This window comes from Drosophila pseudoobscura, chromosome 3 (genome assembly GCF_009870125.1).
Source record: "Drosophila pseudoobscura strain MV-25-SWS-2005 chromosome 3, UCI_Dpse_MV25, whole genome shotgun sequence".
NCBI classification, from domain to species: Eukaryota; Metazoa; Arthropoda; class Insecta; order Diptera; family Drosophilidae; genus Drosophila; species Drosophila pseudoobscura.
In genome coordinates, this window is record NC_046680.1 from 4,452,584 (window position 1) to 4,471,888 (window position 19,305).

The 19,305-nt window shown below is 46.1% G+C and overlaps 4 protein-coding genes across 6 annotated transcripts; 2 read left to right on the forward strand and 2 right to left on the reverse strand.

The window, feature by feature from the left end:
* Position 1: 1 nt before the first annotated feature.
* Rpp25 (ribonuclease P protein subunit Rpp25) lies at positions 2-19,144 on the forward strand. Its single transcript, XM_001360106.4, has 5 exons — positions 2-103; positions 18,208-18,337; positions 18,398-18,579; positions 18,647-18,763; positions 18,831-19,144. The coding sequence occupies exons 2-5, from the start codon at positions 18,230-18,232 to the stop codon at positions 19,027-19,029; spliced, it is 606 nt and encodes a 201-aa protein (XP_001360143.2). The 5' UTR covers positions 2-103; positions 18,208-18,229; the 3' UTR covers positions 19,030-19,144.
* Positions 1,179-5,403, reverse strand: Tdc1 (Tyrosine decarboxylase 1). Its single transcript, XM_001360103.3, has 3 exons — positions 5,000-5,403; positions 3,020-4,124; positions 1,179-2,957 (listed from the first exon to the last, which is right to left on the reverse strand). Exons 1-3 carry the CDS (start codon positions 5,127-5,129, stop codon positions 2,411-2,413), a joined length of 1,782 nt encoding a protein of 593 aa, XP_001360140.2. The 5' UTR covers positions 5,130-5,403; the 3' UTR covers positions 1,179-2,410.
* Positions 8,070-9,284, forward strand: LOC4803427 (uncharacterized). The gene is made up of 2 exons (XM_001360105.3): positions 8,070-8,188; positions 8,251-9,284. The coding sequence occupies exons 1-2, from the start codon at positions 8,172-8,174 to the stop codon at positions 9,173-9,175; spliced, it is 942 nt and encodes a 313-aa protein (XP_001360142.2). The 5' UTR covers positions 8,070-8,171; the 3' UTR covers positions 9,176-9,284.
* On the reverse strand, positions 10,201-16,389 carry Tdc2 (Tyrosine decarboxylase 2). 3 transcript variants are annotated; one of them, XM_015183567.2, is made up of 8 exons: positions 16,239-16,389; positions 15,361-15,558; positions 14,967-15,274; positions 14,459-14,893; positions 14,191-14,405; positions 13,607-13,733; positions 10,693-11,204; positions 10,447-10,627 (listed from the first exon to the last, which is right to left on the reverse strand). In XM_015183567.2, exons 2-8 carry the CDS (start codon positions 15,488-15,490, stop codon positions 10,447-10,449), a joined length of 1,908 nt encoding a protein of 635 aa, XP_015039053.2. In that variant the 5' UTR covers positions 15,491-15,558; positions 16,239-16,389. The 3 variants fall into 3 exon arrangements, with proteins under 3 accessions (XP_001360141.3, XP_015039053.2, XP_015039054.2); XM_015183568.2 differs by having other exon boundaries at positions 15,361-15,563; XM_001360104.4 differs by lacking the exon at positions 16,239-16,389 and having other exon boundaries at positions 10,201-10,627; positions 15,361-16,068.
* Positions 19,145-19,305: the final 161 nt, after the last annotated feature.

The following is a 19,305-nucleotide window of genomic DNA, read 5'->3' on the forward strand; positions in this document are numbered from 1 at the left end:
GGCTCTATCGATTGGAATAACATGTGTGTTTTGTTTATAAGTTTGTGTTGATTCCGGATTTCAGTTGTTGAATTGAGTTATTTTAATCTTTAATCAGAAAGTGGTAAGTCGTGCTTAGGCAACAGCACTTTCACTTATTTATATGCTTATTACTTGAATTTCTTAATGAAACAATCTATAATGTCAAACTTTTCGTTGCATTGTCCGTTCGTTAAGGCAAGTTTTGATCCGTGCACAGTTTTAATTATCATTTGCAGCCTGGTTGCCAGCATTAAAAATATGCTCATCTCCGATAAAACATAAATTCTTAACTTACACTTAGATTTGCTCACGTACAGATATTTTGATGAATCGCCACTCAAAGGCGTACCCTGGGGGGAAGGGCTGGGGTCAGCTGCCGCCTTCAGCATGCCTATTATTACAACAAATTTATTTTTGTTATTAATCATGTGTTGTGATTTTCGAATTAGTCTTTTTTTTACGAAGGCGCAATGCAGTAATTAATGAATTGAATTAAATGCAGAAACTTTAGCCCCAAATATAAATTAATATGTAATTGAAGTGGATCTTGGTCCTGATACAATCGAAGAAACGATGACCAATTTTTTTTAAAGGCTGGAAAAAAATGATTCTATTATATTTGAGGAAATCTTTGCAAGGCAGATGACCCCTTGATTAGATTTTTTGGGTGGTTAATTGTGGTCGTAAAGCACAATCCGTATTTAGTGTCTGGTTTTCCTCAATTCTACAACTTTCAGCCAACTTCCGTTATTTTACCGATTTTTGACGGACGTCATACTAATGTCTAAGGATGCCCCAATCTCATATTATGTGTCATGACTATTTGCTCAATATTTTCTCTCACAGCATCGCAGCATGACCTCTGGGTCTTGTTAGGGCTATCATATAATTAAGTTTTTCTCCATATGATACTGCATGATGAGTGCACACAGGGTAATCGTCGTGTTGCACTACATTTCGATTGAAGAGAGTGATGCCAGCCATTACATATGTAGCATACTATACGTATTGGAAAAAAACATGCTCTAGTATGGTTTGTTCGTATCGAATTGGTGTCGACTCAGCTTAACAGAAACAATTCGGCTCCCCCCGAGAAATCCAGGGCGTGCCCATGTGTCGTCACATTTCCTCTAGACTCTATTGACTCTCTATAAACGGGCTTTTACACAAGGATTGATTTTACAGGCGTTTAAGCGGAAAAGTAATGAACAAGTTGTGTGTATAAATATTAAAATATAAATATTCACTGATGCCCCACGCTCTTCATTAAGAATATAAGATTAGAATAGAGCTTACAGCGCGGCTTTGGGTTTGTCGAGCTACCGCTGAAATAAACTCCAGAGCTTGTAGCTAGACAGTCGCTTGGCCAGCTTGGCTGCTACTCTGCTGGGCTGAGACGTGGGGGTCTTTGGGGCCAGCGCGGGACGTTCGAGCAGTTTGGAGCGCATCTGCAGGTCGATTTGTTCATGCATATCCATCTGCCACTGCTCCACCTTCCTGTTAGACAGACTTCAGTAGCTGGCTGTTGGCCTGCTTTAGGTGAACACGGGTCCTGGCCAGATCCAACTCAGCCTTGGCTCGTCGCCCGTTGGCCGCATCGCGGTGCCGATCCGTATGGTCTTCCATATCCGTATGGATCCCCACTTGGTTGATCGCGCTCTTCCTTCACATTCCCCAGCTGCACATCGGTCACAGTGACCTTCGCCTCCATTTGCTTTAAAAACTGAGTACAAGGTTACGTGTCCGGTCTAGCATGTTCTTGGAGTTGCCTGCATCCGACATCAGACATTGGAATCATCAGTCGGAACTCAATGTCCATGTGCCCGCTATCATTGCACTCAAATTCCAGCGATATGTTAGAGCTGGGAGCTGAGACATCGTCTTGGCTGATTTTCAGAGAGTCCACCAGGGACTTGAGCTGTATGTAGACGGATCGAGCCTCCACCCACATATGATTGGGCTTTTCTGTTTCCGTACAGCCGTCAGGCTTGCTGGGACTGAAGCGTTCGCTAAGGACATTGTTCTCTCGCTGTGATCTTAAAACCGCGCAAAAGGTATCCCCAAAGAACTTTCCAACGAATTAAATATTTCTTTAGAAAATAAGCATGTCAAATGCCAGTAGATGTTTATAAATATATGTGCTTTTGTTCATGATAGGTCACTAGATATAAATACAAGATGATATCGAATACAAATGGTATGACTTCAGAGTTGAATCGAATGAAATTCAGCGGCGAAACTTAGGCTCTAAATGCATAAATAAGTACTTAAATTCAACGTTAGCAACGTTAATTGTTAGAGGCCTCATCTCAGCTCCACGCACAACACTACAACACTACACTAATACTAGCTCGAGGTAAGTCGGGGGAATCCTGCTCGGAGGCTACACTCAATTACTCGCCTCATCGGTGTCCACATCGGATATATCTTTGAGCTTCGTGTTGCTGTTGGCGGTGGTTCCGTTCTTAATGTTATTGACCCTTTCGTTCTCCTCTGCAGCCTTCTGAAAGTTCTGCTGGAGTGTTTTTGGGTCCACCACGAAAATAGGCGTAGCGCCATCCCCGAGATGCTCGCTCTGATTCTGGTACTGCTCCCGCGAGATGCTGCGTGTGAATGAGAAGCGCAGCGACTTGGTTCTCGTCAGCTTCTTCTTGATCGGCGGCTTGCCAGCCACAGGTGCCGCCGGCTCTGAACTGGTGCGTTCTGCTTCTGGTGAGGCCGGGGCAGATCTTATCTCCAGCTGATTGTCGCGCAGGATCTCCTCCGCAAAGGACTTGATTTGGCTCCAGGCATCTAGAATGTCCTTTTCGCAGGCGTGCTCATAGGTGACACAGAATCGGATTACATAGCGGCCATTGAATTTTGCCGGTGTCATGTGCATTTTCCCCGAGTGATTGATCATGGCCAGCAGCGTGTGATTGGGCTCGTCGACAGTTCTGCAGAGGAAAGGATTTATTATTAAGAATTGTAGGAAAACTCAACAACTTTCTCAACTTACCGCATGCGGAAGCAGACCAGGCCCAAGTGGACATCATTGCGCACCTCAAAACGATCGTCCTTCCGCACCAGCATCTCAAACTTCTTGGCCAGGGCCATGTGGTTGCGTATATACTCTTGTAGACCCATTACGCCGTATATGCGGAAGACAAACCAGAGCTTCAGGGCCCGGAACCGTCGGCTGAGCGGTATTCCATAGTGTCTGTAGTCCACGCCGCTCATGTGCTCGTGCCTCAGGTAGAGCGGATTCACATTGAGCGCACTCTTCAGAATCATCACATCGCGCACCCACAAGGCAGAGGCATCGAAGTTGGTGAGTAACAGCTTGTTGGGATTCGTGTTGAACGAGTCGGCGTATTCCAGGCCAGCTGAGAACACGCGCATCTCGGGCAGAATGAAGGAGTTGCCAGCATAGGCACCATCCACATGCAGCCAAATGCTGGACACCTGTCGGCAGACCTGGCCGATCCCTGTGATGTCATCGAAGGCGCATCCTCCGGTAGTGCCCACCGTAGCCACCACAAAGAAGGGCGTCAGTCCGGCGTTGACATCATTTTGAATAGCCTGCTTGAGCAGATCCACGCGCATGCGTCCATGCACATCCGCATCGATGATGCGCAGCTTGACCAGGGCCATCTTGGTGGCCTTCTCCACGCAGGAGTGCGCCTCGCGGCTGGCATAGGCAATCAGGTTGGGCAGGAAGACGCTGTCGTGCACAGTGGTCTGACCCTTTAGCTCGTTGATGGCTCGAGCACGCGCCGTGATCAGTGAGACAAGGACGCACTCAGAGGCGGAGCCCTGGAGGGCCCCTCCGCCAGTGCTGCCCGGGGCATCCGAGATGAAGGCCTTGGGCAGACCCAGGGCCTTGGCATACCAGTTCATCACAATCGTTTCCAGTTCGGCGGCTGCCGGACAGCTGGCCCAACTGAAGCCGATCGATCCAATGGCACTGCTCAGCATGTCCCCCAGGACGGAGGGGAACGAGTTTCCCGAGGGGAAGTAGGCAAAGAACTTCGGATGGTTCCAGTGGACGACACCCGGCATGATTTTCTGCTCAAAGTCCTCGAGCACATCTTTGAATGATTCCGGCGATTGTGGTGCGTCCGCTGTGGGGTAAACAAAAAGGCAGCTGGATAAGTCGGGTGCCTCCTAAATACTTCTTTTATCACCTATAAAGGCTAGCAGCGCCGGCAGCGCTGGCAGACCGGCAGACATCAATATTTATGGTAAATTTGTTATTTTTGGCAGTGAGTAGAATGATCAACAAGTAAGTCCATATATCTACGAGCACTATAAGGCCGAAGGTGTGTGTTTGCGTATGCATAATTAATTGATTTGTTTAGTTGAACCCGGCGTTGAATTGCGGCGTCCATTCGGGCGTAAATATTTAACTTAACAAACTGCGCGGAATTCGCCTGAAATCTCCTCCGGCCCTGCTACCACCGAAATCTGCCTGCCTGCCCGACCTGCCCGGCCTGCCATAGCCTGCTTCATAGCTTCATCGAAGACGGCTGCTGAGTGTGTGCCCCAATTATGCTCTGGTCCCCCGCCCCCGCCCACGCCCGCACCCGCGCCTCTTGTTGTGGGGTATGTAGTACTATTGTAGGTGGGTGTGTGGGCCGGCTGGGGCTGTTCGAATAGTTTATATTCGTACATTATTCACTTGCCTTTGCAGAGCAATTAGTCAACATGATTTAACAAGTTTGCTTTTGAGTGGCTTTGCGTTTCATCTTCGACTTTCTTTAATTATTTTGTGCGAAGCGAAATATTTTCGAATTCATTGCCAATTTATTTAGGAATAGTTTACTAATTAGTGTATACAATTTATCACTTGCGCTATAAATAAGCCTTTCATTCTGATTTGCAAGAAGAAACTTCAGCACGAAGTTTGGCATATCATCCGAGAAATCGGAATAGCATCCTAATCGGAATACTATCAGCTACGAATAGTTTATATGGTTTTTTAAAATTTCTTTCTTACCTGGAAGCAGTTTTTTCAGGTAACCCGGATCCAATGTTGGAGCCACATCGCGCTCTTCAATATTGCTGCTATATTGGCATATATAATCGATCACTTCCTTGCCGTATTTGCGAAAGTCTTCCACATTCATTTTAACAATTTGATTAACACTTTTGTCCCTTGTTAGCAATGTTTGCACCTTCTTGACGCTCTCTTTTGCTGTATGTACTATTTCTTTGGGGGCTTAAACACACTTCAGGAACACACACAAACTTCTCTCAATCACTGTACTATCCCGCTGTCCCGTGGTGCTTGCACGCTGCAGCTTCTGCTTCCTTTGCGCGAATGACTTGAACACCGAGGCTGCATTCGACTTTATATAGAAACTGTGCTTCTGGGGGCTTCGTGTGGCGGCCGCCCCGTCGGGTACTCTCGGCCGTGCGCTCTGTTTCTCTCTCGACTACCTGTAAGGTGTTCGCCGTAGTAGCGCTTCTATTGACGTTCACTGTCTCGTGATCACTCTCAAATTACTTGCACGGAGATGGGGAATTGGGCGATCGGGTGGCTGGGTGGCTGGGTGGCTGGGAAACCCGCTTTGGTCATTACGCCGCCTTCTTTCGGTTCTCTCGCAGTCGCTTCCAGCGGCACGCCTCGGCAGCGCTTTTGTGTTTGCTTTGTAAAAAAGTCCCTGGCGTGAAAGGGTTTTTAGTTTTCGCCATAATTATTTGGTGAGTGATACGCCATTTGCTATATAATTGAACATATTAATGGAAACTGTACTGAATAGTGTAAGAAATGGGTATTTATCTATAATTGTATGCTATGTTTGTAACGGACCAAAAATACATAGTTCGCACCTCAGAAGCTCCTCGATAAAAATCACCAACTTTTAGGGGAATCTCAACAAAAATAATAGGTTGTTGGTTGACTTATCTGACGACTACACGTCTTTGTCTCATGGTACCCCTTTCTTCATTTCTTGCCTACCTCAATGTCCTCTTCTTCTTCTCAGATTAGCTCAGATACATTTTACGATTTTTAAATTGCTTTTGATCGTGTCTGAGCTGCTTTAATGGCAGCCGAACCTGAATTAATTTTGCGGTTTTTTTTTAGGGGAACTTTTGGAGCTGTCAAAATGGCCAACATATTGGAAAAAGGCACGTGCAGATTGCCATTTCAAGAAAAGAACAAACACGCTCTCTCTCAAAACTCTTGGATTTCAAAATAGCCAAAACTTTCCAGCGGCCGATGTTTCGGGCAAGCATCAAACAAGGGGGAATCACTTGAAGTACTTGCTCAAAAGTGGCAAATAATTGTCCAAATATTGAACAAATCTGTTAACGCAAAGAGCGATGGGACGGAGCAGGTGTTGCATGCGCCATGACGAATCCCTGGCAACAGTCCTAGCTTGTGACGTAGCGGTGAAGAGCGCCCATTGTTTCACGGAATCTCCTGCTAGGTGGAATATGAAAACAACAAATATCCAAATAACCAAATAAACAAATATTGCAAAATTAATTTTGTTTTTTCTCTGACTTATTCAGGGTGCAAGCGAGTGCGAGTGGGTGTGAATGATTATGAGTGTGGGAGTGGGTGAATGAGTAGAAATTAATGAATGGATTTCCCTGTCGTTAGGTGAAACAGCGCTGCACAAGCGAACTTGCTGAACACCAGTATCAGGAGTTGGTTACCCGCCCTGCCTTAGTTATGGTCAAGAAAGAAAGAGTATAAATAAATATAATATTTTCTATACTTTTTTACCTTTAGTCACAAATGTTATCTTTCTGCCTCCTGCATTACTTCTAATGCCCATTGCTTAATTGCTAGCTAGATGATACTTTAGTTCGAAGTTTTTCAAAAATATAATTTTCCTCTATAAAATCACAAATCTTCAATAACCTAAACGTCAGTCCAATATTTAATCAGAATGCATAATTTTCATCAAACAACTTACTAGTGGCTATCGAGTTCACCAGTGAAAATTTGGGATTGTTTGGTGTATTAGCAGTAGGTCCGGTACGGCACAAAATGCATGGATGTGAATTGCCGTTGAAAGCTTATTGAACATCACCCGTAAGTTATGTTAGATAAAGATACATATGTATTGCCATGAGGATCCACAGATGACGTATTCTTGACCGCACTCTTTATCTGTCTCTCAGAACTCCAGTTGGAGCAACGCCGGCCATACATTCGGTGATTCATACATCTGTCGCACGCGCCGGCCTGACAAGCTTCAGATCGGAGCCATAAAGAGAGCCGAAGGAAGACGGACTGCGAGAGGGTGAGACGCCATGACTTGGCGTATTTCGGCGCTCTTCTTTCGCGGCTCGAAGCTTTGCCTAAACTTTCATTCACCGCGCCAGCCCCAGCGCCAGATGACGTCGTGCGTCTAAATATAAAAATATATTCAGTTTACGCGGTCACACTTCAAAATGCTTGAGGGCCATCGCCATCATCCATCCATCCGCCTTCTGCTGCTGCTGCTGTTGCTGTTGCTGGTGCTGGTGCCTCACACTACGTGCGACTTGGGATGTCTCTTCGGAGCTTGGCTCTGTCTACCCCTGCCCATGGCAAAGGCCCATTAATTATGGCAGTTGGTACTGCCAAACACGAACGATCCCATGATCGTTCCGAAATACGGCTCCTCTTCTCTTGAAAACTGAACAATTTGTTGTTGCCCCTCGAAGCACGCGGTTGACAACAGCTGACGGATGTTGCATAAATTTCTGGCGTCGATCGAATCTTCTATGTTTTGGGCAATTTCGTCTGTTTGCATTGTGGCCCCGTCATACCTTAGGCATTTCATTCATTCTGATTCGTTTGTGCATGCTAATTCATTGTTGTCATCATTGAAAGACAAAAGTTTAGCGGCGCTCTGATTGATGTATTATATGGGTAGTGCTAAAGGCTTTTTTAGACAGGTAGCAGATCGTTTAGGTTTACTGGGGGACTGAACTTTACGGTACGGACACCCGTAGTAGTTTCGATCTCGAATTTCATGATATGACGTTTTACGACGGATGCTAATTAATGGTGTTTTAAACCTGATTTGGCGCCGTTTTGAGTGGAATTTAAAGGATTATAAAATACTCGTACTGCTTGAAAAATAAAATCTCCATCTATATAGCTTATTGAATCCCATCATATATATGTATATGTATTCTGTAAACTGTGTTGAGCCTCGACTGTCATGCGACTTTTATTCTGGTAAATTAAAATAAATGAATTCCCCTCCATCCATTACCGTTCTAAGCGGAAATCGCACACAGGTATATTCTGACCTGCAGTACCTTGGATGGAGCCAAGCAAGTCAATGCAGGGATTACGAACTTTGAGAAAATGGGCCTCAACAATGCCTACGATGAGGTTGTTCGGGGCTTGATCAAGAGCTGGGAGTCCCCTATTGGATACCTACAAGGTCGGGGCTACTTATCAGGCGAATACAGAGACACATCGATAATCAAACCGCATCTAGATGCTATAATGGATCGCATCGAGGGGATAAAGCGGCAGAAGAAAATGAAACGCGATTCGGATATACTCGGAAGCAATGCGATGGGCCCCCTTCCCGGAGAGATACATGCGATGAACCAGCTGGATATAATGCTCGACAAGATTAAGCCAAAAGGTACTGATAGAAAGCAGAGTGATAACAAACAGAGTGACATGTATCCAAATGTCGCTCAGCTGATGGACATAATGCAGGCTGGGCGCAAACGAGACGAAGAGGAGCGACAGCTCTGGGAGATGGAGCAACGATTGAAGCCGTTGCCGGAAAGTCTGTCCAAGCAGGATCAAACAGAGGCACCAGCGTCGCCCTCAAAGCAGCCTGACGACATATTTAACAAAATGAAGGCAAGTCCTCAATTGCAAGAGCCGGAACAAGCCAGTGCCAGCCATAATACGGAAGATGGGGCACAGGTGACAACAGTCCCAAAGAGCAGCAGTACTTATAGAGAGGAACGCATTCAAAATGTCGCAATTGATAAACTCGATACAAACCTGGCCCCATCTAGTCGGGCGTCAAAAGACGTGGAGGCTCCAAGTTATCTGAATTGGGACATAGAGAAACAGCACTTCAGCCAGTACTCGCCCGTCGCCAAGGAGGCCTACGTGAACAAGCTGGTCAAAATGTTTGTGGAGAGGGAGAAGCTCCGGGAGAACCCACGCAGATTGTACACCTCACCGCCATAACCGATCTCATGCCCAATAAGCACACACATTTGTTTTTGCTTTTCTCAAAATTGTTTGAATTTTTGCCTCAATAAATTCTCTTTCGGGGCTTTCTCTGAGTCATAATCCATTTAATGCGCATCCCATACCCATACCCCTATATATGTATGCCCATATTCCTATTCCTATTCCTATTCCTATTCCCATGACCCATGACGATCCGCCAATCCTACGTCATATCTATGGCATCAGCAAAATGAGATTATCTTTCGGTATGTTTATTTCGTGGAGGCAAAGAAAAAAATCACAGGATAGGTGTGTTTTTCACGTATTCGTACATTTTCTGTTGGCTTTGTTAGCTGTTTGTGGGGTCTTCCAAATACTCTCGAGAAAGTGGCACATATCCGTGAAAAGCAGGAGGAGAAGGGAGCTTGTCCATAGAGATAATTAAAAGAAATATGTTTTAAATCTAATGAAGATTCTTAAAGCACAGTCGGTTTGTCGGCTCTTGAATTATGATTATTATCTTTTAGAAAAATGCAGGCTTGTATTTTTATAAGGTAGTCTTTGCTCACGATAGAAATGTATCTCAAAGATACTAAATTACACTTACAATGGTTTTTCAGACAGGATATAGTAGAAAAGTACCTAATGAATCCCATCTATGGGCTTCCGTATCCAGAGTCTCAGAAACCTTTAGCAAGAGATCCTGGTTTCTTCCCCCATTCTGCACCAACAGTTTCAGAATTTGAAAAGTATCTCACTGCCAAAGAACCCGACGAATAAAAGCATCTTGCATTTACAAAGGCTTCTCAAAGAAGAAATTGTACATCAGATATAGAGCGGTATCTCATTGATTCCCAATAATCTAATGAATGCAACACCCTCTCACCAATACAATAAACTAGTTAAAGGAGTCTTTTAGAGCCCCCATGTAATGGAAAAGTTGCCTGACTGATCAGTGTAAATGTTCTCTGAATTGTATATACCTTTACTAGAAGATCTTCCTGATGTTCCTTCTCCCATTGCTCCCATAACAGTTTCAGAATGTGAAATTAAATTTATTGCCGTTCATAAACATGAAAGTTATTCGAGTTTTTGTTCGTTGTTCTTCTGCAAACGAACATACGCTAAGGATTAAAGGGGAGATCGAGAAAAGCCTTGGGAGTATTGATGTCTTACTAGATATCGTAAAATTTTCTATATGCATGTAATTCAACTAGGCGCCAGGGAAAAGGAGGCGCATATACTCGTAATATATTTGATATACGTGTAGGCTATGTGGAATATTCTTAGTTGGGATTATCGCGAGAGGAAGATGCCTTGCGCATGACATTGGGCGACCTGCGAGGGGATCTCTGTTCCTGCTGGGCACTCACAATGTCCAGTTCATTCTCTGGCGAGGGCGAAGACCCAGCTCCAGAGTTGCGGCGCGACGAAGAGTGACGCACATTGGTGTCCAGGTGTCGGAAGCTGCAACAAACATGGAGAGAGACAACCGATAAGACTGTACCTGTGGCAGAAGCTGGGCTACCCACCGCAACGAGACATTGTTGCCCTTGTCCTCGTTGTTGCCGCTGTTGAAGAGGAAGGCCAGCGGCCAGGATATCCAGGAATTGTGGTCGACGGAGCTCTGGGTGCGAATGATGGGAGCATTCCCGCGACTTACCACCGGCGATGGCAGCTCCATGGAGAGCTTCGGGGTGCCGGCCTTGTTGATGGCTGGATTGTAGATCTTCGGATCGCTGACCATCCGCACAAAGAACGACCGCTTCTGGGCCAGAGTGTCCTGCTTCTTCCGGTTAATGATGTCGGACAGCTCGTCGTGCTGCTCCTTCTCCAGCAGCTCGTTGGCAAAGTCCACAATAATGTCCCAGGCATAGTCAATGTCCTCGGCCGTGGCATTCTGGGCCACGGCGCAGAACCGTATGATATACCTGTCGTTGACACTGGCCGGCACCATGTGCAGCTTTCCCGATTCGTTGATGATGCTTAGTAGCTTTTCGTTGAGTTTATCGCTGCCCTTCAAGCGGAAGCAGACCAAGCCAAGCTACGTAAATGGAAAAAATTATCAATGTTAATAGATTTTGAGTGAAGAATCTATTCAAAGAAGTTCTCTAGAACCATTATCCTACTGAAAGGTTTCTGAAAAATCAAAAGTTGTATTTTGCATTGGAAACTGCATCCATCGCTCCCTCATGAAGTTGCAGATTGACCCTCGACCCTGGCACGCACAAGCGAAGAAGTGGAGCAAAAGATAATCCATGAGAATAGAAAAAAAACACAATATACATGTCGTGTGGGTCACGAGGCACATTCGATTTGAATATTGATCAATTCTTGATCAGCATAACTAGTCGAGTCGATATAGCCATGCTTGTCTGTCTGTCCGTCCGTCCGTTCCGATGAGACTATAAGGGATCAACCCAATTGGACCTATTTCAGGCTGAGGTAAACTCAGTCACGTCAAGGGTTCAATCCACAAGAAATTTGTAGAAATGGATGGAACTTTAAGGGAGACGTCGGGCTTGCGTTGTTCGGCGCAGAGGTGGGGGTAGAGTGGGGGATAGTTTTGGTCCCTCAGCGATTTGAAATGAACTTACGCAACTGATGTTATTCGGGTTATTAGTTTGATTTTTGTATTATTATTACTTTCTTAGCACTTAAACACTGATTCTTAAATTAGCACAGCGTCTGTACACGGCGCCGGGTTTCCACGTAAGTGGAGTGGTCTCGGTCTGGAGTAGGGGAAGTCCGCGTGACCGGGTATGATTAGTCGGCGCTTTGTGGGTTCTGCGCGTGTCTTTATAGCTATGTGTGGATCGGGTGTTATTAGAGTTATGAAGTACATATGGCGAATAATATATGTATGTATTATTCTATGTTGGGACCGGACCCTTTTGGGTTCGTTACAGTTTCCAGACTCCTATGATAACGCACTGTTTTAAAATTTTGCACCGCCCCCACAAAGAACGAAAAACTGTGGAGAATGAAGGACCAAATAAAATTCTGTAGCTACGCAACGCGCTAACTAATTCTCTCTCTCTCTCTCACACACACACTCTTCTTTGTACAGTGTTCGCCCTCTGGCGAAAGGAGCTCGATAGAACAGCTGGTGTTGGGCCGAGAATAGAACAAAAGGAGTTGCTGAGTTGCTGCTGCGACCGCAACTCTACATTTAGACAGAATGCGGAAGAGACAGAATACGTGTCTGAACATGTCTTCGGGCGCTGCGTAGCCACTGCAAATTGATTTGTTCCTTTAGGCTATAAAAATCCGATCCGATCTGATCCAGATTCAGCTATCTGGTAGATATGGTCATTCTCTATGATTGTCGGTTTTTTAATTTCTCGTATCTTTAAAGGTTTTCGTCCTTTGCGGGCGGCGCGGAGATTTTAAATACACCTGTAACAGTGACATATCACAGGTGTCTGGATACAAAATGTTGTTGCTCTAGCTTTTATAGTCTCTGAGCACTAGGCGCTCATAGGGACGGACAGATGGACAGACGGACAAATAGACATGGCTTAATCAACTCGGCTATTGATGATGATATAGAATATATGTATGTATATACTTTATGGAGTCGGAAACGCTTCCTTCTGGACGTTACGCACATCCATTTTCACGACAAATCTAATACACGCCTATACTCATCTTGAGTATTGGGTATAAAAAAGACAAATGGGTTGAAACAGATCAAATCGAATATATAAAAATCTCCTAAACGATTCGATCGATTTCTATGAAATGTCTTTTTGGCAAAAAATCAGCCCTTGCCGCGGCTTACAACGTTCCCGCCCGTTTTCGCCTGCAGTTACGAAGCCGATTGCCCAAACAAATAGAGTTCGCCCCGCTTGTTCCACCAGTCCACCAGTCCACCAGCATCTGAAAGCATCCGTCAGCTGGTAGCTGGCAGCCTGACTGGGCTGTCGATGAATCACTTGTGGCCTGTCTCTGAAACATTTTCTGTGGCCAAATAATGCCAAAACACTTCAAGGGGCCACAGCGGAAAGAAAGAAATCAAATCAAATTTCGCGCTGGTCTCTGCTCGGAATTCGGCGTGCTGTTCCGCACGTTTGCGATACTCGTAGTAGTACTTGGCTCTGCTCTGGGGTTTTGGCCAGGGTCTTGGGTGGCCATGGGCTTGCCTATGCAGACAACGGACAACGTTTAGGCACTTGTATCTGCGTCACTAGCAAATCGGTTTCCAAATTTCGACTGGGCATTACATGACCACCGAGCCATTGGTCTCAACAATGGACAACCAAATGCACACCCACCAAAAAACTTGCTTCAGTGAAAATCCCAGACACAGCCCACACAGAAATTGTTGGTGGGGCGCACACAAAGAGCTTTGAACCCTAAGCATGATTAATTACGAGTACTTTAAAGGCGAATCAAGAAAGAAAAGAAACGAAATGAAATGAAAGCCCACCGAATGTAACTCACCTTGACTTGATTACAGATCTCGAAGCGTTTATCTTTGAGCACCAGCTCCTCAAAGCGCTTGGCCAATTTGATATGGTGACGTATGTAGTGCTGTAGTCCGGAAATCCCGTAGGATCGCAGCACAAACCTGCAAGGAAACAGCATGGAAAGCCGGCAAAAGCAATAATTGTATATTTCGAGTGGACTGATGGAATGATCGGACAGGAAACCATTAGCCATTGAATGTTTGTTCTACCTACACATGCACATATCTTGGTGTTGATTCATCTCATTTGGATAGATTCCGCGGCACACAGACCTTTGCTCTTTCCAAAGTTTGATTTCTATGTTTTTACAACTAAATCGCAAGCAAATAATGAACGAGCGTGGCGGACATGACAAAGATGGCCAAGAGTAAGGCCTAAACAAGACACCAGCGAGCAAGCGGTACACACTCCAGGCCAATCGACAAAATCAATTCAGTTTTTGACAATAGTCAACAAACACTCATTCACACTCTTGACTGTCGAGGGTTTTTCGGGGTCTTTCGGGGTCTGTCGGGTGCCATAATGATGATAATGATTATTATTTTTTTGTTCACATACCAGAGTTTCAGCGAACGAAACCGCCGACTGAGTGGAACTCCCCAATGACGATAGTCGATGGCCGCGTCCGAGTAGCCGTGCTTGAGGTACAGCGGATCCACGACCAGAGCTGATGTCAGACGGATGCGATCCCTCACCCACAGAGTCGAGCAGTCGAAGTTGGTCAGCAGCCACTTGTTGGGGTTCGTGTTGAATGAGTCGGCGTATTCAATGCCCTGCGGAGCGGATGTTGCAGATCGAAGCAGAGGGCCGGGATAGGAGTACCTACCTTCAGGAGCGGCTTGAGCTCCGGACAGATGAAGCTGTTGCCCGCATATGCGGCATCTACATGCAGCCAGACGCCGGGAAACCTCTCCAGCTGCTTGCCGATCTCCGGCAGATTATCGAACGCACAGGAGCCGGTGGTACCCAGGGTGGTGGACACAAAGAAGGGCACCAGACCCTGCAGTTCGTCCTCCTCCATGGCCTCGTAGATCGTCTGACCGCGCAGACTGGCGTTCTCGTCCGGCTCGAGGATGCGCAACTTCACAAAACAAATCATGGCCGCCTTCTCCACGCAGCTGTGCGCCTCCTTGGAGCAGTAGGCCATCAGCTTGCACAGCAGGTGGCCCTCCTCCACGAAGGGATGCTGGGCCTTTAACCGCTTCAAGGCCTGGGCCCGGGCCGCGAGCATCGTGACCAGCACGCACTCCGAGGCGGATGTCTGTGTCGATCACAAACAGATTTAAGGGCGAATTAAATCACGGCGTTTTACCAGCCGGACTGGCGCAATTTACCTGAATGACCCCGCCGCCGGTGCTGCCCTCCTTGAGGGCCAGGAAGTGGTCCGGCAGACCAATCGCCTTGCCCAGCCAGTCCAGGACGATCGTCTCCAGCTCGGTGCAGGCGGGGCTGGCTGCCCAGGAGAATCCAATGCAGCCGATGCCGTCGCCGAGCATGTCGCCCAGGATCGAGGGGAATGAGTTTCCCGCCGGGAAGTAGGCGTGGAACCGGGGATGCTGCCAGTGTGTCACACCAGGCATGATTTTATCCTCCACATCGCTCATGATCTGGTCCCAGTCCTCCGGCTCATGGGGCGCCTCAGCTGTGTGCGAATGTAGCCAGAGGGATATCCAGAGAATCAACGAAAATCCCAAAATAGATTGGATGGATGGAAAATTGTTTGCTTACATGGCAGCAAATGCCTCAAATAGCCCGGCTCCACGCTGGGCGTAACCCGTCGCTCGTTCAGGGTTTCCAGATAAGTGCAGATGTACTCGACCATTTCCATGCCACGTTTTCGAAATTCGGTGCTATCCATCTTCGATCCGTTTGTCCAATTTGGCTTTGGCTTGGGCTTCTGCGTTTGTTTTTCCAAGTTTCCGCACGCTGCGCTTCTCATGGATGTATCCATCGATTAATTGAAGAGGCGTAGGCGTAGGCAGAGGCATGGGCGTGTTAGAAATGTTTTTATATTGATACAAAAAAATTAATTTCAAAATAAATCAATTGTTCGAGATGTTATATTGTAAGATTTGTCTGCGAAAATTTGCAGCCATTTCGTGTTGGAATTTATTTAAAGACCGAAATTCAAAATGATTTGAAAATAGAGATTTTGTGATTTTAGAATGAGCCAATTTGTATGTCGATTTCCAAAAATATCCAATAAAAGGTGCTATGTAATAGAGTGGAATTTTGTTCACAATTTGTGGAAAATTCCGTTCATATTTTCCCGATTATATTCACATAATAATTCACATACGCCGTATTTGTGGGTAAATTGATTCCATTGTGGTTAATTATTGTTAATCCACAGCCTTGATGGGGGTTTTTTACATGTTGCACACGCTTTACTTAGAACTTGATGAATGGAAACTATTGATAGATTTCTGTATTTCTACGATGCTGGGCTATGCTGTGGATAAACTTTGCGGTCTTTCTCAATTTTACTTGATTTTTCGAATAAACAGATTTTGTATTTTGTTTGTAATTAAACTGCGGCTCCCCCGGCATTGTTTCATCGCCTGGAGGCTAACACTAATTTTAATATCAGTTGCCAGGTGCCTTACTTGGATATCGGGCGAGATGCGCTGTGTGATTTAGTTCAGAATCCGCTTCTCCTGAACCGTTGGCCACGGCCTGCAAAACCAAAATGATCCTTGCTCTGCGGTTGGGCCAGGAGCTAAGCTCGGCTGGCTCGGTCTGCTGCCACGAATCGGGGCAGCTGCTGCTGCTGCTGCTTACCCGACTCCCGTGGCATATCTAATGAATGCATACTTCAGTGGGCTGGGGGCGGGGGTGTGTGGTGCGATTGAGATGGCAAATAAATGAAATATTTGCGGCACTTCATTCATAGCTCGACTCTCCGCCCACCCTTTTGTACGCTGTGTGCTGTGCGCTGTACGTGAAGATATGCAGAAGGAGCAGAAAAAGAGCGCGAAAGAAAACGCTTTACGACCCCATGTAAAGTTTCAAAACCACTGCGTATACTTGATATTGCGTATACGCACACTAAATTGAATTTTCAACTTTTAAATAAGAACATCTTATTTCCCCTACAATTGGGTAACCGCCAACCGTTGGTACAGATAATTCAAAGTACGTGTTGTCAGAAACACTCCGTGGGGCAGGGCACATCATCGCCATCGCATTGATAGGAATAGGACATCGCTTATCGACGTCAGCGCCTTCCCACTTGTGCGCGTCTTGGGTGAACCGTTTTATTAATAACTTCCGCACCAAATTGAATTATTGTTCAAAACGTACTTGATAGGAATGGCGGCGATGCGGTGCCGTGCCGGATGATAATGGCGTTGGCAATGACGATGACGATGTCAATGGGACAGGCAGGGACTGAAGCAGAGATGGAAGGAATTTCCAGGCATTCCTTTAGGAACATTCCATTGCCGCTTTTCCTTTTCCTTCTACACAGCCGAGGCATTGTTCCTCATTTCTACTGCATTGAGCCTTGAGAATCGTCTGCTCCGTTGCTCTGTGTGGGACACGTGGCAGTATCTCTAGCTCTGTGTTCTTGGCGGCCTCTAGTTCTGCTAGTTTCTGTGTTGCTGGGTGTTCGGTGGGTGGAAAAGTTCATTAATAAACTTTCGTTGCTGCTGTCGAATTCAGCTGCAGCTTCCCCCGTGCCGCCACCCTGCGCTAAAATGTTGTTTGGCCCCTAACCTCAACAAGTGGCATCATGCTCCTTGGTAATCATCCCTTACTGGCCTCCTTTTCCTGCTTGTTACCGACATCGTCGTCGTCGTCGTCGGCATCGTCCTGCCACTGGTTGGCTGTTGTCTAGTGCCCGACGCCAGCAGAATTCTATTTAATGGGAAAACGCTGACGCTAGTGCAGCCGCGGACATTTAATTGCTGTAGGAATGGTTTTTTATTGACTTTTACTTGAACTCCTCTTCAAAATGCATTTGCTCAAAGGAAGGGCACCCATGGCAGTGCCAAATGGTTTGTCTTTCCGATTTCAGGAACAAATTGCGCCAAGTGGAAGAGGAGAGGAGTCCGGAAAGTTTCCTTCGTTTCTGTTGATGTGTGAATTTTCTCTTATGTAGTTCTTAACTGACCCAATTCTATGGAAATCTCGAAAGCATAATGTACGTGTCTTGCTTAGTTTCCTTTCCTTAGTGTTCTTTGAGATTTTCTTAGTTTCAAATACCTTTTTATCAAATTAATGTAGGTAACATAGTTGTCTCTAAAGCTGGTCCCCTGCGCTATTCCCAGCTTGTCCTTTTTCTCTCTCTCTATTTTTTGTTTTTTGTTTGTTTTTTTGCTCTTGGTCTCTCGGCTCATAAACCAAGCAATTATTCAATTTGCACGGACTGTACGCTGTACAGCACCCGGGCAATAACTGCTCAGGACAGTTTACGATGAGTGGAGTGGTTCGCTGTTGAGTTGGCTGCTGGCTGTTGGCAGTGTACTCGGCACAGATTGGGCCCTTGGGCTGCCATTGGTTATGTCAAGGTTATGCTTAAGGGCTTCTACATAATTATATTCCCGATGGTATGAAATAATTCCCGTTTCTCAGATCAGACTCGAGGACCCTCAAAATGATGCACTACCGCAAGGCGGAGAATGTTGAGCGGGAGTTGAGCAAGAGTGAATTGCCATTTGATGACTGCGTACCCAAGACCCAAAAGGATTTCCTCTGGATGCAGGTTAGTGCTCACCTTTGAAGGTGAGTCTTTTAGTTGTCTTCAATCCCGCTCCAATTATAGGTTAAAGGCGGCACCAAAGTGAGCAATGTCATTGAGTATGCCCAGGCGGCGCTGAACAAGGGCGAACACCGCTGTCTAGTGTGGAGTGGCTCCGGCGGCGGAGTGGTCAAAACCATATCCTGCGCTGAGGTGCTTAAGCGTACCCACCCCCTCTACCAGGTGACGCGCATGGCCTACAACAGGTGAGTCCTCCTCAGCATAAGAGCCATAACATCATTGCGGGTTCAGTAATAGTAGTTCTCATTAAAGCGTGGAGGAACACTGGAAGCCACAGATGGATGGCCTCGAGGAAATCATTGTCAACCGCCAGATACCCAGCATACACATACTCATGAGCCTGGACGAGCTGCCCGAGAGCGTGCAGGGGTAAGAATAGAGTTTAAGAATCTGTTTACAAAAGACAACTAATACTCGTATATCCTTTCGTATGCAGAGTGCAGAAACCCAACACAACTAGCGATTACTGGCAGGATAATGGAACGCCTGCACGTACTCAGCCCCGCCAGCATCAGCAAGGAGCAGCCAGTCGACCAAATAAACGACCTAGATATGGACGCAACAAGCAGCAGCAAGGAAACCCAGAGCGGAGCACAGAGCAGCTCCCTGTTCCTGCTCCAAGTCCTGGCCAATGATAGATTTCGTCGACTTCACCTGAAGCTTTTCTTTAACTAATCTAATCGGCTAGAATGCTTTGAGTACCCTTTGTAGGGATATGCAAATAAAGTATAATTTACTATGTATTCAAAATTTATTGTATTTATAAGGCGACGAGCGGCCCAGCCGCAATTGCCGGCAATTGAAGATTCGAAGTAGCTCGGAAAATAACAAAGCTTGTTTATACTTTTATAAAGATAGTACCCATAGGAACACAACAAGTACTTGTGTTGTGAGGCCTCGTGTGCGTCGTT

Bases quoted from the DNA above. Each gene is read 5' to 3' on its own strand.
- Tdc2 (XM_001360104.4), bottom strand. From the start codon at position 15,583: ATGGATACATCCATGAGAAGCGCAGCGTGCGGAAACTTGGAAAAACAA. The intron at 15,275-15,360 runs GTAAGCAAACAA...ATTCGCACACAG, and splicing joins TTTGAGGCATTTGCTGCCAT to CTGAGGCGCCCCATGAGCCG. The intron at 11,205-13,606 runs GTGAGTTACATT...CCATTTACGTAG, and splicing joins AGATCTGTAATCAAGTCAAG to CTTGGCTTGGTCTGCTTCCG.
- Rpp25 (XM_001360106.4), top strand. From the start codon at position 18,230: ATGATGCACTACCGCAAGGCGGAGAATGTTGAGCGGGAGTTGAGCAAG. The intron at 18,580-18,646 runs GTGAGTCCTCCT...TTCTCATTAAAG, and splicing joins ACGCGCATGGCCTACAACAG to CGTGGAGGAACACTGGAAGC. The intron at 18,764-18,830 runs GTAAGAATAGAG...TTTCGTATGCAG, and splicing joins CTGCCCGAGAGCGTGCAGGG to AGTGCAGAAACCCAACACAA.
- Tdc1 (XM_001360103.3), bottom strand. From the start codon at position 5,129: ATGAATGTGGAAGACTTTCGCAAATACGGCAAGGAAGTGATCGATTAT. The intron at 4,125-4,999 runs GTAAGAAAGAAA...TTTACCCCACAG, and splicing joins CCTGAAAAAACTGCTTCCAG to CGGACGCACCACAATCGCCG. The intron at 2,958-3,019 runs GTAAGTTGAGAA...TTTCCTCTGCAG, and splicing joins CTGGTCTGCTTCCGCATGCG to AACTGTCGACGAGCCCAATC.